The 11,924-nt window shown below is 49.9% G+C and overlaps 1 protein-coding gene across 1 annotated transcript; it reads left to right on the plus strand.

Annotated features, from left to right (window-relative positions):
* The first annotated feature begins 628 nt into the window (after positions 1-628).
* Positions 629-11,789, plus strand: apba1b (amyloid beta (A4) precursor protein-binding, family A, member 1b). The gene is made up of 13 exons (XM_069513136.1): positions 629-776; positions 3,635-5,572; positions 5,987-6,325; positions 6,716-6,755; positions 6,888-7,033; positions 8,700-8,732; positions 8,983-9,069; positions 9,182-9,382; positions 9,893-10,072; positions 10,581-10,793; positions 10,870-10,989; positions 11,079-11,219; positions 11,312-11,789. Exons 2-13 carry the CDS (start codon positions 3,710-3,712, stop codon positions 11,381-11,383), a joined length of 3,435 nt encoding a protein of 1,144 aa, XP_069369237.1. The 5' UTR covers positions 629-776; positions 3,635-3,709; the 3' UTR covers positions 11,384-11,789.
* The last annotated feature ends 135 nt before the right edge of the window (positions 11,790-11,924 follow it).

Consider the following 11,924-nt stretch of genomic DNA (forward strand, 5'->3'; position numbering starts at 1 on the left):
TTCTTCCCTGGAAACATTTCCGGTGTCATTTTTGCAGTTTACAGTTTAAGTCGTTTTCTTAATTTGTGTGTTTTTTTTCTATTTTCGTGTGTTTTATTAATTTGCAGTGCGTTGAACTCTCTCCCGACGTAGAAATACAATTTACGACTCGACCCCAAACACCGGTGTTAAAATCACTTTTTGCATCATTTTCTTTATTTTCCTTTGCACGTTATTTTTTATGGTTTATGGTCGTGACCTCGCAGAGGGTCAGGGGTCAGGGGTCAGCTTGTCTCCTCAGGTGAAGTCTGCTGCTGCTGTTTTAGGAAAAGACGTTGAAAGTCTACCTGTCTTCTTCTTCTTCTTCTTCTCTCAGGTGTGTCGCCGATCTTCTCGTGGGTCGAACAGGTAGATCACAGCGACTCCTACCGGCAGACCGTGGGAACACAGCAGCCACCGGTGCTGCAGCAGCTCTGCAGGCTGATGGAGGAGGAGGAGGAGGATGATGAGGAGGAGGAGGAGTGGGAGGGACGAGGCTCCACACGGAACTGTTTGTGTCTGAACGACCCGCATCAGCAAAGGCGCTTTGTGCATCGTTAATCCGCGGTGATGTCACGGTGCAGGAGGGGCTGAGCGCGTTAATCCCACCGAGTTGTGTGGAGGCACCGGCGGAGCCAGGGCGAGCCGAGCCGAGCCGAGCCGAGCCAGGCGCGCAGGCACCGGGGGAGGAACAGGACCGGGAGCGATGCCGTGTTCTGCAGCAGCCGGAGCCGGGCCTCTCCTCCACCGACACGCAGGTAAATGTCCGGCCGCCGGTGGGTGTAGTGCGGGGCAGGACGCGCGGATGGTCGGGTCGTGTTTTCTGTCATGGCGCACGCTCCCGTGGAGATTTAACGTCAGGAGCGTGCGAACACTTCGATGAGCATTTGATTTTGTGTTTGAAATCTCATGTCGGGCGTTTGAGGGCGTCGGGTGCGGATCCCGGGATGAAGCACATTCATCCATCACGGCCCCGGAGCGACCGTCCAGAGCCTGGGTTGTAAAAACGCCTTTTTAAAGAGCTGGAGCCACAACTGTGAAAGTAGAAGATCGTATTTATCTTAATAAAATCCTTCAAGGCCACAGGAGCGGATCTGAACCAGCGGGAGTCTGGAGGTTGCTCGTGGGTTAACGTCAGTGTGCATGTAAACACAATGTCAGTATATTGATCTGAACACGGAGCTGCTGGCTGAAGGTGTGTGAGGATGAATCATGAGCTCCAGCACAGATGGATGAGGAGAATCACCAGAGCTGCAGCTGAAAAAACCCATCATCCATTCACCTGACGCTTATTAATCCACTATTATGAATCCTTTAGTTCAGGAATCTTAAATTAGAGATTAGATTTGAATTCCCCTGAGCCCAAGGTGACATCTCCGGATCTCACGATCCAGAATCTCAAGAGTTTCAGTTTTCCTCAGTTACATAATTCAAAGAAAATCTGTGAATATTTTCTCATTTCCTCTTGAAACACTGAAATCTGTGATCATACGTGTGCATCAAACTACTTGTTTATTTAAAGACGAGATGAGGTCATGTCCCTTAAATCTCATCACATCATCTGTGAGTTGTTTTTCTCTGAAATCATGTGAAGGATCGTTTTAAAACAGTTTTCTGATTTTATCTATAGAAAACACGTGATTGACAGTCTCTTGAACCCAAATGATAAAGACTGAGCGATGACGATACAGTGATGGACTGGTCTATCTGCCGATGGTTATCTTAGTGTGTGTGTGTGTAGTGGAGCGAGTTCAGTGAGCGGATGTAATTGGTGAAGGCTTTAAGTACGTACAGGACACGTGTGTTGTTGTCAGTGTGTGTTTTTCTGTCAGTGTAAGATCAGCAAGTTAATGGGCTCGGAAATCCGTGAGCCTCCACTGCAGCCGAACAGATGGAGGTGCGTCGCTCGGCTCACGGCTCCGCAGGCCTGGTCCGACTCACTGTCGCTGCCAGGGCCATCTGTGACCCGGGCAACCCCTCCTTTCAAACTATCCCCTTCCAAGTCACCCAGTCCTTAACCCCCCCCCCACGACAGGGGGGGACCTGAGCCACCCTGGGAGCCCACCCTCACTCCAGCAGTTGTGGTTCGTGCTCAGATTACAGAATCCAAATCAACCTTTGCCCTCTGCGTCGCGTTTGGTTTTCAACGTCTAGAATTTATATAAGATGACAAACGCGTCTGTCGCACCTTAATCCAGTGTCCAAAAACTATTGCGGCGAGTTTAAATCCACTTCTGCTCGTTCAGCGGAGGAAAAACATGCGTCAGAGCGTGTCTCCCAGTCCCTTTAAAAACCCACGTACCCTCTCACCATGTTGGATCAAACATGTGAAACACAACACGCCTGACTTCTGACTTCTTTGTTGGTCGATCCCTTTCAGCTGCCTCGATAGCGATGTGCCAAGAATCCGCCAGATAACCTCATTGTAAGACCAACACACCCACGGGTGCTCAGATGGGAAAAAAAAAACGTTTTGACTGTTCAAACAGAGTGGGCGAGTTTCAGGAGCTTCATTCAAATACATGGGACCAAGAAGCTTTAACCTTTGTTTCTCCTTTAAACTGAACATTTGTCACCTTTTCTTGAATAACTTCCAGGACATTGGATCCCGTTGTAACGTCCTTTCACTGACGTTGCCCTCGGACACACTGAGGCCTGTGATGATGAGATAACTGATGTAAACACTGATTGCCCTGTCATATCCAATAAATATCAAAACTGGGTTTCTCACATTTATAATTCATGTCGCTGCCCTCTCCACTCCTCTAAATCAGCTCTCATCAGATGCAAGAGAGACGTCCCTCCTCGTTCCCCCTGCCCCACCTCCTCCTCTCCTCCTCCGTCCTGTGCCATCTGCCAGCTGCTGGAGGACGGATGAGTGCGGCGCAGATTAAAGTGCAGTGCACACCCAGATGAATCCCAGAGGATTTAGGTTTTCGCCCTCGGCAGGGAAAGGGAGACAGGGAGTCCCCAGCCTGATGCTACATCACCGTAGTAACTGTAGACTGTAAATACAAATGGAGTCCAGGTCCAGGAGAAATAAGCCTGACGTCCGAGGTCTATGAGAAAATGACTCATCTCGATCTCTGGGCTTCTTCGGTGCGACACGATGTTCATTTTGTAAAATGCACCTAAACGTTCATCATGAAGGAAATCAGGAAAAGTGATTTTCAGTCGCAGTCATTTAGCCACTTTCAGAAAAACGCACAATTAAGATATTGATCTCTCTCCTGAGAATTAGCTGAAGCTGTTTCTCCATAACCACTCAACACCTCCCTTCAGTCGAGATAATGATTTGTCTCAGTTCATTCAGTCAGACACAGAGGACGAACGAGTCCACTGTCGTATTTTGTAAAATATGAAAAACATCTTTCTGTTGTTTGTTGTTTTGTGACCAAAAGTCTCAAAAAGAATCAATTTACTCTGAAATTCAGGCAAAACTTTTGGGTAAAAACATTAAATATCGAATGAACAAGTCAGGAAAGATGATTAATCTAAATACTTTTAAGTTCCGCTGTCTAATACTCTGTTTTGAAAGGAGATTTAAGACATTTAATTTGAAATCTCTCCTTGGATTGATTATTTCTGTAATTGAATCCCGTCTCTGTGTCTCCAGGCTGAGCTGTGAGCGGAGTTTCGTTGGAGACACATAAGGATGTTCTGAGACGCAGAGTCGGATCACGTCGCAGCCATGAGCCACAAGTATCAGGGAGAGGTGACGGAGGAACCGTGCGAGGAGCACAAGGGGCCTCCGCGGAACAGGCAGCCCAACGGGACGACGCGCGGGGAACCTCCTGTGCGACGCTCCTGGAGGCCGTGCCAGATGCTCAACCAGGACGGGGAGCCGAATCCCCATCATCACCACCACCACCATCACGAGCATCACAATCCACATCACCACCATCATCCGGCAACGGGTCGCGGACCTGCTCGGCACCGCCGGCGCCCCACGCCAGGGCAGGCTCAAAGTCCTGATCAGATTCCCGTGGTTGCGTCTTCCAGGCCAGAAGGGGGCGAGAACCGGGACGCCGATCCTCTTCCTGTCCAGCAACCACGCCCTGCTGTTGCCCGCTACCGTCGTCACGGCGACCCTAACCCCAGGCTCAGAGGTCAAAGACAGAGGCAGCCGATCAGAGAGATGCAGGACTCGTCGCACGGTGAGGATGAGAGGGAAGGTCCGGCGGAGGTGCAGTTGCAGCAGCGCTCTGCCGATGATGCCGTGACAGACCAATCACAGGACAGAGCATCTCCTCACCACACTCCTGTTGCTGTGGTAACCCCCACCCACCTCTCACCTGCTCCTGCAACCCACAACGTGCAACCTCACCCGCAACACACTCCACATGCTGATGCGGAGGAGGACCAGAGAGCAGTGTGTGAAGAGGAAGTGAAGGAAGTGAAGGAGAAGGAAGAAGAACAGGAACAGGCCGAGGACGACGGAGACTGCTGCCCAGCAACAGGAAGCTCCGTCTGCGGCCGCGACGACGTGAAGGCGGTCGACGGGGCAGCGGAGGAAAGTGCAGCGAGGGTGGAAGAGGATCAGGAGGAAGTGATGGATGACGTGGCGGAGGACATTGCTGCTCAGGGAAGTGAAATCACAGATCTCTGCTCGGACACGGAGAGCGCGGCTTCGCTCAGCATGGACGGCCCCCTTCACAGCCCGCCGCCGCTCCAGTCACCGACTCCTCCCTCCTCCCCCGACATTCCACCTTTTCCCCAACTGGACCACTTCAGTGAGGACGCCAGCATGAGTCCCGTCCCTGACAATGACCTACCGGAGGACGAGGACGAGGACTGCTCTGAATCCTGCTCGCTGTCACACTCTACTTCCTGCTCCGAGTCTTACCCAAAAACCTATGCAGACTTTTATTCCGAGTCCCATCAGAAGTCTTACCCGGATCCTGTGTACGAGTCCTACTCGGAGGCTAAATCCCATCCCAACTCTTTTCCTGAACCTCTCATGACCTCCTACCCCGAGTTACCCAGAGAACCTTGCAGGCCGCCTAACCGGAGGACCGAGCGTCACGAGGCCCAGCAGGAGTCAAGCCAGGAGCCATTTACCAGCCATAGAGAGGAGAGGGTTTCTCCATCCTCTCCTACCAAGGGCTCCCATCATGCACCAAGGCAGGTCAGAGACCGCCGTTCACATCACTCCCCTCTGGACCGCTCCGTCGGCTGCCGGCTGCACCACTATGACGGACAGTCCGACGGCGAGGGGGACAGCGGACGTCAAAGCCCCATTTCCAAAAGTCATAGACGTGCACCCAGACAAGCTGAACCCCAGGATAAGAGCCCCTCGTCTGGGCACAGCAGCTCAGCCGAGGCCCTGGAGCAGCTGAGTGTGGTGGGTCACCCGGGGGAGGGAGGTTCCAGGGGCTCGGGAGACGCCATCAGCCTGGCGATCAAAGACATCAAGGAGGCGATTGAGGAGGTGAAGACGAAGACCATACGCTCCCCCTACACACCCGATCAGCCGGTGGAGCCGATATGGGTGATGAGGCAGGAGGTCAGCCCCACGGAGGAGGTGTACTCGCTGCAGACCGCCACCGGACGTGTGAGTATGACGTCATCCTTATTCTTTGGGCTCTTGTTGTGTTGGTGGCAGCTCGGAACGAGGTTTAAAGAGGAAACAGAACACGAGCAGTAAATGAAAATGCTAAAAATATCAGAATGTTTTTGTTGCAGAGGATCATTTTTAAAAGTGTGATGTGTTGCCGATCTGTTTCTTTCAGTCTGAGTGACTTTGCTCAAGGAGTTTGCTGTTTGCTGCAGTGTTGCAATAATTCAATTTGATGTCATTGCTTCCAAGAACTTTTACAAAGAGATTTACATCCTTGCCTTTCATTGCATCTAGTGTCACTTGGATTTGAGCCCAAATCCTAAATCATCCGTCCCAGAGAAAGTTGTCAGTGTGATCTGCGGCATTAAAGTTTCATGCCTTTCTCTTCTTTCTGTTTCTTTCTCGTAGTCCTCTCCTAAATCTCCCTCTCGCTCAGAACCGGAGTCTCCATCGTGCTACGCCTCAGGTCCAGTGAGGGAGCAGCTCAGTCCGCGGAGGCCGGAGTCATCCAGAGCCCTTCACCCCCAACATTATCACCAACAACACAACTCCCACCACCACCACCACCAAGGCCACGCCTCACAGCAGAGGGACACCGCCGGGCCGCAGGTACCATACGCACACACGGCGCCGAGTCAACAGCGTCAGCAGCATCAGCAGCGACAACAGCATCAGACGCTTCCACCTCCACAGCCGAGGCCGCAGGTGGAGCCGCAGTCTCCTCTGCAGCAGCCGTCCGCCCAGGAGGTGAGACCGAGCAGAACGTTGTTACACTGGACTTATCATCGTGTGAAGTTTTCTACTACTTTATACTCTCGACTCTAAATAAAGATGGAGGACGTGTCTGCCCCGACATATCCCGGACGTGAACGCTGCCATCTTGTGCTCATGTGGGTTTTCTGATCTAAACTGCAGTCAGCCACCAGGGGGAGATCCAGACATCTTTATTCACAGTCTGCCTTACATCAGGGGTCAAATCCTGTGAAACCAATTTTAAATCTACAGATTGATATTTAAGAAGAATATGTTTTATTTAAATGTGCCGCTCAGGTTTCAGGATATATTTTGTGTTTATCTACAAACATTCAAACAACTGACTGAGTTTTAATAAATACAGTTTTTCTCGTGTCTCCTCAGATTCGCAGATCTCTTCCCTCTTTTCCCACATTTGTGGACGGTGAGTGGATTACTTCCTCCTCCGCCAACACATTTCATTTCATGTGTTTTTATATACATTATATTTTGAACATGTACAGATGTACCTGTATGTGTGTACATTCGCCTGATGGGTGCTCTCTGCTCATCACAGTCCTGGGACCATGTGACCCTGAGGACCTGATTGACGGCATCATCTTCGCTGCGACCTACCTGGGCTGCACCCACCTGCTGTCGGAGAGGACGCCGACGAAGAGCGCCCGCATGCAGCAGGCGCAGGAGGCCATGAGCAGAGTGAGGGTGAGAGCACGCTACGGTTCATCCAGTTCAATTCATCCAGTCGAGAAAAAGAGGTGAAGAACACGTGATCAGAGTCTAAAGGGCTCGAATACAAAGCAGAAGTCGTTATGAAGTCCATGGTGGGAGTGTTGTTTACTTCATGACAGAAATAAATCAAACTCAACTGACATAAAATGGCGGAGGGTAAATATAATGAATTATGTGGAAAATATAAAATCCATTATCTGAGTTTTTACTTGTATTGGTGAGAACCCGTCTTTAATTTAAAGACTAGATGTTGTTTTGTAGTTTCGTATTTTGTCAAAGAACATTCGTGTTTTCATATCTTTAAATATAAAATATATATTTTACTTTACCGACCCCTCAGAGCTCAAATATCAAAGCTGCAGCTCCTTGTTTTGAAGCTCCAGTAAAACCTCTGACACACTCGGACTCATCATCGATGATGTAACGGAGGTTTGCTTCGTATCTGCGTCTCTCAAAGCCAGAAACCTTCAGCAGGCGTCGCAGCCGGCGGGCAAACGATCCCGGGTCTGTGCACAAAGAATCATCCTCACATCACTGCTCCGGACCCACAGTCGTACGAGCGCTTCTCCTGAGCGTTACATAAACCGCTTGTTCAAGACCGCGGAGCGAGGAGTCGCCACTTTCTGCTCCTCTCCCAGCGTGTGATGGCAAACACGCACAGGGAGGAGATTTTTAATTTTACATCACAGGAGTCAAACTACATCATTTATAATTTCCCCCAAATTCGAGTTGTGCTGCCAGTGTGAATTATTTTGAGTCATTTAAGGTCGTGGCGAGAAAGACGTGCCGGGACGCTGACGGCACGACATTTAAACGTTGGAGTGCGTGAGCGTGAAAAAGACGAGCGGTTTAAAAAAAAAAAAAAAAAAAAACGTTTTAGAAAGTCAGAGGCAGGAAAAGGAGCTGAGGGGAACTCTGCTCTCCGGTCGGTTTGACTGACAGTTCCAGGACAGCGCCTCCGTTAAGGTCTGAGGAACCCACGGGGAGGAGACGCTGGGAGAAAGTATAATGATGAGGGCCATGCATAAGTCATGTCGTCTTTTCAGAAAGGAAGAGAAAGAGGTTTGTGTCTTTAGAAGCTGGACGAGTCTCACACCAGCAGCCGCCTCCAGAGATCAGTTCTTCCACAGAAGCTTTAAAATGTGAGACTTCGTTGACGCTTTCTCTCGTAAAACAGTTTCAATCTTTCGATCCCGTTTCAATTAAATCCACTCTCACCACATCTCTGCTGTCGGAAGGTTTGCGTTTTGAGAAACGACAAAGCAGCATATCAGAGAGGAGGAGGAGGCGGTGGCGAAATAAAACCTCTGATCTGTGACGAGGCGTCGACCAGAAACACACGAGGCCACGTTTCTGTCCGCAGGGTCGTTGGTGTCACATCGATAAAGAGCGGACTTCTGATCATCTTTGCTGCAAAGGCCTCCGGTCGTCTGCCGTTGTCAGATGTGATAGACAGTAACATCACTGTCCTCCCACACACACACGCACACACACACACACACACACACACACGCACACACGCACACACACCCCATTGTCCATTAATTTAGCATTTGAAATGGAGGCAGTCTTCAGACAATCCAGCTGTTTCCTCTTTGATTTGTGTCTGAGTCTGTGTTCGTGTCTCCGATCTCTGTAGGCTGCTCAGAAACAGGCGAAGAACAGGAAGAAGGTGAGTTCTGTTTGATTTTCACAGTTTCACGTCGAAGATGATTTGCTGTCTCTTGTCTGGACTGAGAATCTGCAGAGTCCTGGTTTCTCACATTTCTGTCTTTATACAAAAGGTTTTTTTTGTTTCCGTCGTTTGTCTTTGTTAAGATTCGATGTTTGTCGACAGTCGTGACACCTGCTCTCCTCCGTCACCGCTGCCGATCGGCCTGTCGCTTCCTCCGTTCACTTCTTCTCTCGTCGTTTCTCTGCAGAGCCCCGACGGCGAGGCTCCGTCCACCGCTGAGGTCGATCTCTTCATGTCCACGCAGAGGATCAAAGTCCTCAATGCAGACACTCAGGTATGAAAGTGAAGATTTGTGCTTGAATCCTTTGACCGTGGAGGGATGGAGTTCTTTTGCAAACTTAACTCCCGGACTCAGAGGAAACCTCGTGTGTTTTGCGGATCACCAGGAGTCTCTGATGGATTTGCCTCTGAGGACGATCTCCTACATCGCCGACATCGGTAACATGGTGGTGCTGATGGCCCGGGGGAAGATGGTTCGATCCCGCAGCGCACAGGACAACCTGGACCACGCAGCCGAGCAAACCACCATGAGCCACGACGACAGACGTCTCTACAGGATGATCTGTCACGTGTTCGAGTCCGAGGACGTGAGTCCGAGTTTTTAAATGAGTGTTTCCACTGTTGAGGAGTTTACATCAGACCTCAGACAAACTCATTCATGTTCTGCTTCTTCTTCTCTCCTGGTTATTTTATTTCAACTTTAGAAATTAGTGTTGTTCTGAAATTTAAATGTGCAATAACAAATAACTCTCAGCCACATCACCCATGCTGCTTTTCTATTAGATAGTGAAATTGGAATTTAAATGCATTTTGTTTCAACACTCAACAAAGATAAATCACCTTCTCGTCAGTCAGGGAAACAAGAATATCTGAATTTGGTGGCAGTGAAGTGAGGAGGAGAGATGAGCGACTAAAGTTAACTGTGATCATTGCTACGTATTTATTTTAGGGGAAATTACCAGTTTGTGTCGCTGGAAGTTAAATGAGAAGATGTTTATCTTAGTTCAGCACAAATACAAGAAGTTATCAGCGGATATTTGTAAAGTTATTTTATTTTAAAGTTAAAACTCACAAGCTTCTCTCTGTCTCCGTCTCAGGCTCAGCTGATCGCTCAGTCCATCGGTCAGTCCTTCAGCGTCGCCTACCAGGAGTTCCTCAGGGCCAACGGCATCGACCCCGAGGACCTGAGCCAGAGGGAGTACAGCGACCTGCTCAACACCCAAGACATGTACAACGATGACCTCATCCACTTCTCCAAGTCGGAGAACTGCAGAGACGTAAGTCAGGCAGCAGGGGGCAGCACCATCACAGGAGATCACAAGGACAGAGACGTTAACGCTTTAAAATAAAACCTGGAATTTAAAGGAACATTCCACTTAAATATAAATAGATGTTAACGTGTAGTTAACGCAGAGCAGCCGCCTCAGATTTAATTCAAATCGTGAACTCAAGTGCGTCGTTCTTGTTTTTCCATGAGCAGCTGGTGTCTGAGTCACTGTGACAGTTCGGTAAAAAAAATGACATTTCAAGTCCATAACCTCGGATTTAGAATTGAATCTGAAACGCTCAACCTCCCCCGACCTCGGCTCCTCCCCCCCTCCTCTCGCCCGCTGTCGTCTCGCATCTCTCACCCGTCGTGCCGTCGGCTGCGAGGAGCTCAAACCGTCACGATTTCATGGACAAACGTTTTCCTGCAACTGTCTGAATTTTTCACAGTGAATTTCACATGAATATTTAGGAGCTCAGAGCCTGACGTCCCCGGCCCTGGACTCGTCTCCCCCGCAGGTTTACATCGAGAAGCAGAAAGGAGAGATCCTGGGCGTGGTGATCGTGGAGTCGGGCTGGGGCTCCATCCTCCCCACCGTCATCATCGCCAGCATGATGCACGCCGGTCCGGCAGAGAAGTCCGGTCGACTTAATATCGGAGATCAGATCATGACCATCAACGGGACGAGTCTGGTGGGTTTACCGCTGAGCACCTGCCAGAGCATCATCAAGGTACGTTGCCGCTTCCTGCGTGTGCTGTTAGACATCGATTGTGTCGTAGCTAACCCGCCCCCGTCTTCCCCCCCAGGGTCTGAAGTCTCAGTCCAGGATCAAGATGAACATCGTCAGGTGTCCTCCCGTCACCATGGTGCTGATTCGCAGGCCGGACCTCAGATACCAGCTGGGCTTCAGCGTCCAGAACGGCATCGTGAGTGTTAACACGAGTCAGACAGGTGCGGAGGCTGAACAAGGACGCGGTGCGAGTTCGAGTCTGTTATTGTTGCTCCCTGTGTGCAGATCTGCAGCCTGATGAGAGGCGGCATCGCTGAGAGGGGAGGCGTTCGTGTCGGTCACCGCATCATCGAGATCAACAGCCAGAGCGTCGTGGCCACGCCCCACGAGAAGATCGTTCAGATCCTGTCTAACGCCATGGGGGAGGTGAGGAGAGGCACGCCTTTAATTAACCGTGCGACATCGTTTAAATGCACAATTGTTTTATTGAACTTTTGTTTGAAACGTTTCTGCCGCAGATCCACATGAAGACGATGCCTGCGGCCATGTACCGTCTGCTGACAGCGCAGGAACAACCAGTCTACATCTGAACACGCGCCACATCACTGTCTGTCGTTACTACTGTCCAGTCATCTTTGAGTTAACACCCCTCTCCTCCCCGTCATGTTTGATATCACTCGACTAGCCTTAACCTGTACAGTGTGAACATGTGAACATGCTCAGTGCGGCAGCAGGAGGCAGATTATCTCACTAGGCCGAGTGTTAACGTGACGTCTTATGTTTGACCAAAGAGAACTTGTGGATTTTATTGTGCATATGTAGGTGGCAAAGAGTAAAATACGACCTTTTGGTTAAATAGCTGTAATTATCTGAATGTACTCAAATCATGTTGGACCTATAAGTTATCAGGGCGACACCAGTGATACAGAACTTCTACACTGAAGCGATGGAGGAATGCATGTACAGTTCTGCTGAATAAACTCTAAAGCAAAACAAGACGAATTCTGTTCTGTTTTCTTCGACAGGATTTGAGACGAAGGCAGACGGACGTTAAGTTTCCAGTTTGACGCTGAGTTCTGAGACGTCAGTGGACGTTACAAACAAGCGATTCGAGTATTTCACCTCCTCAAA

The sequence above is a fragment of the Paralichthys olivaceus genome, chromosome 18, assembly GCF_024713975.1.
Source record: "Paralichthys olivaceus isolate ysfri-2021 chromosome 18, ASM2471397v2, whole genome shotgun sequence".
NCBI classification, from domain to species: Eukaryota; Metazoa; Chordata; class Actinopteri; order Pleuronectiformes; family Paralichthyidae; genus Paralichthys; species Paralichthys olivaceus.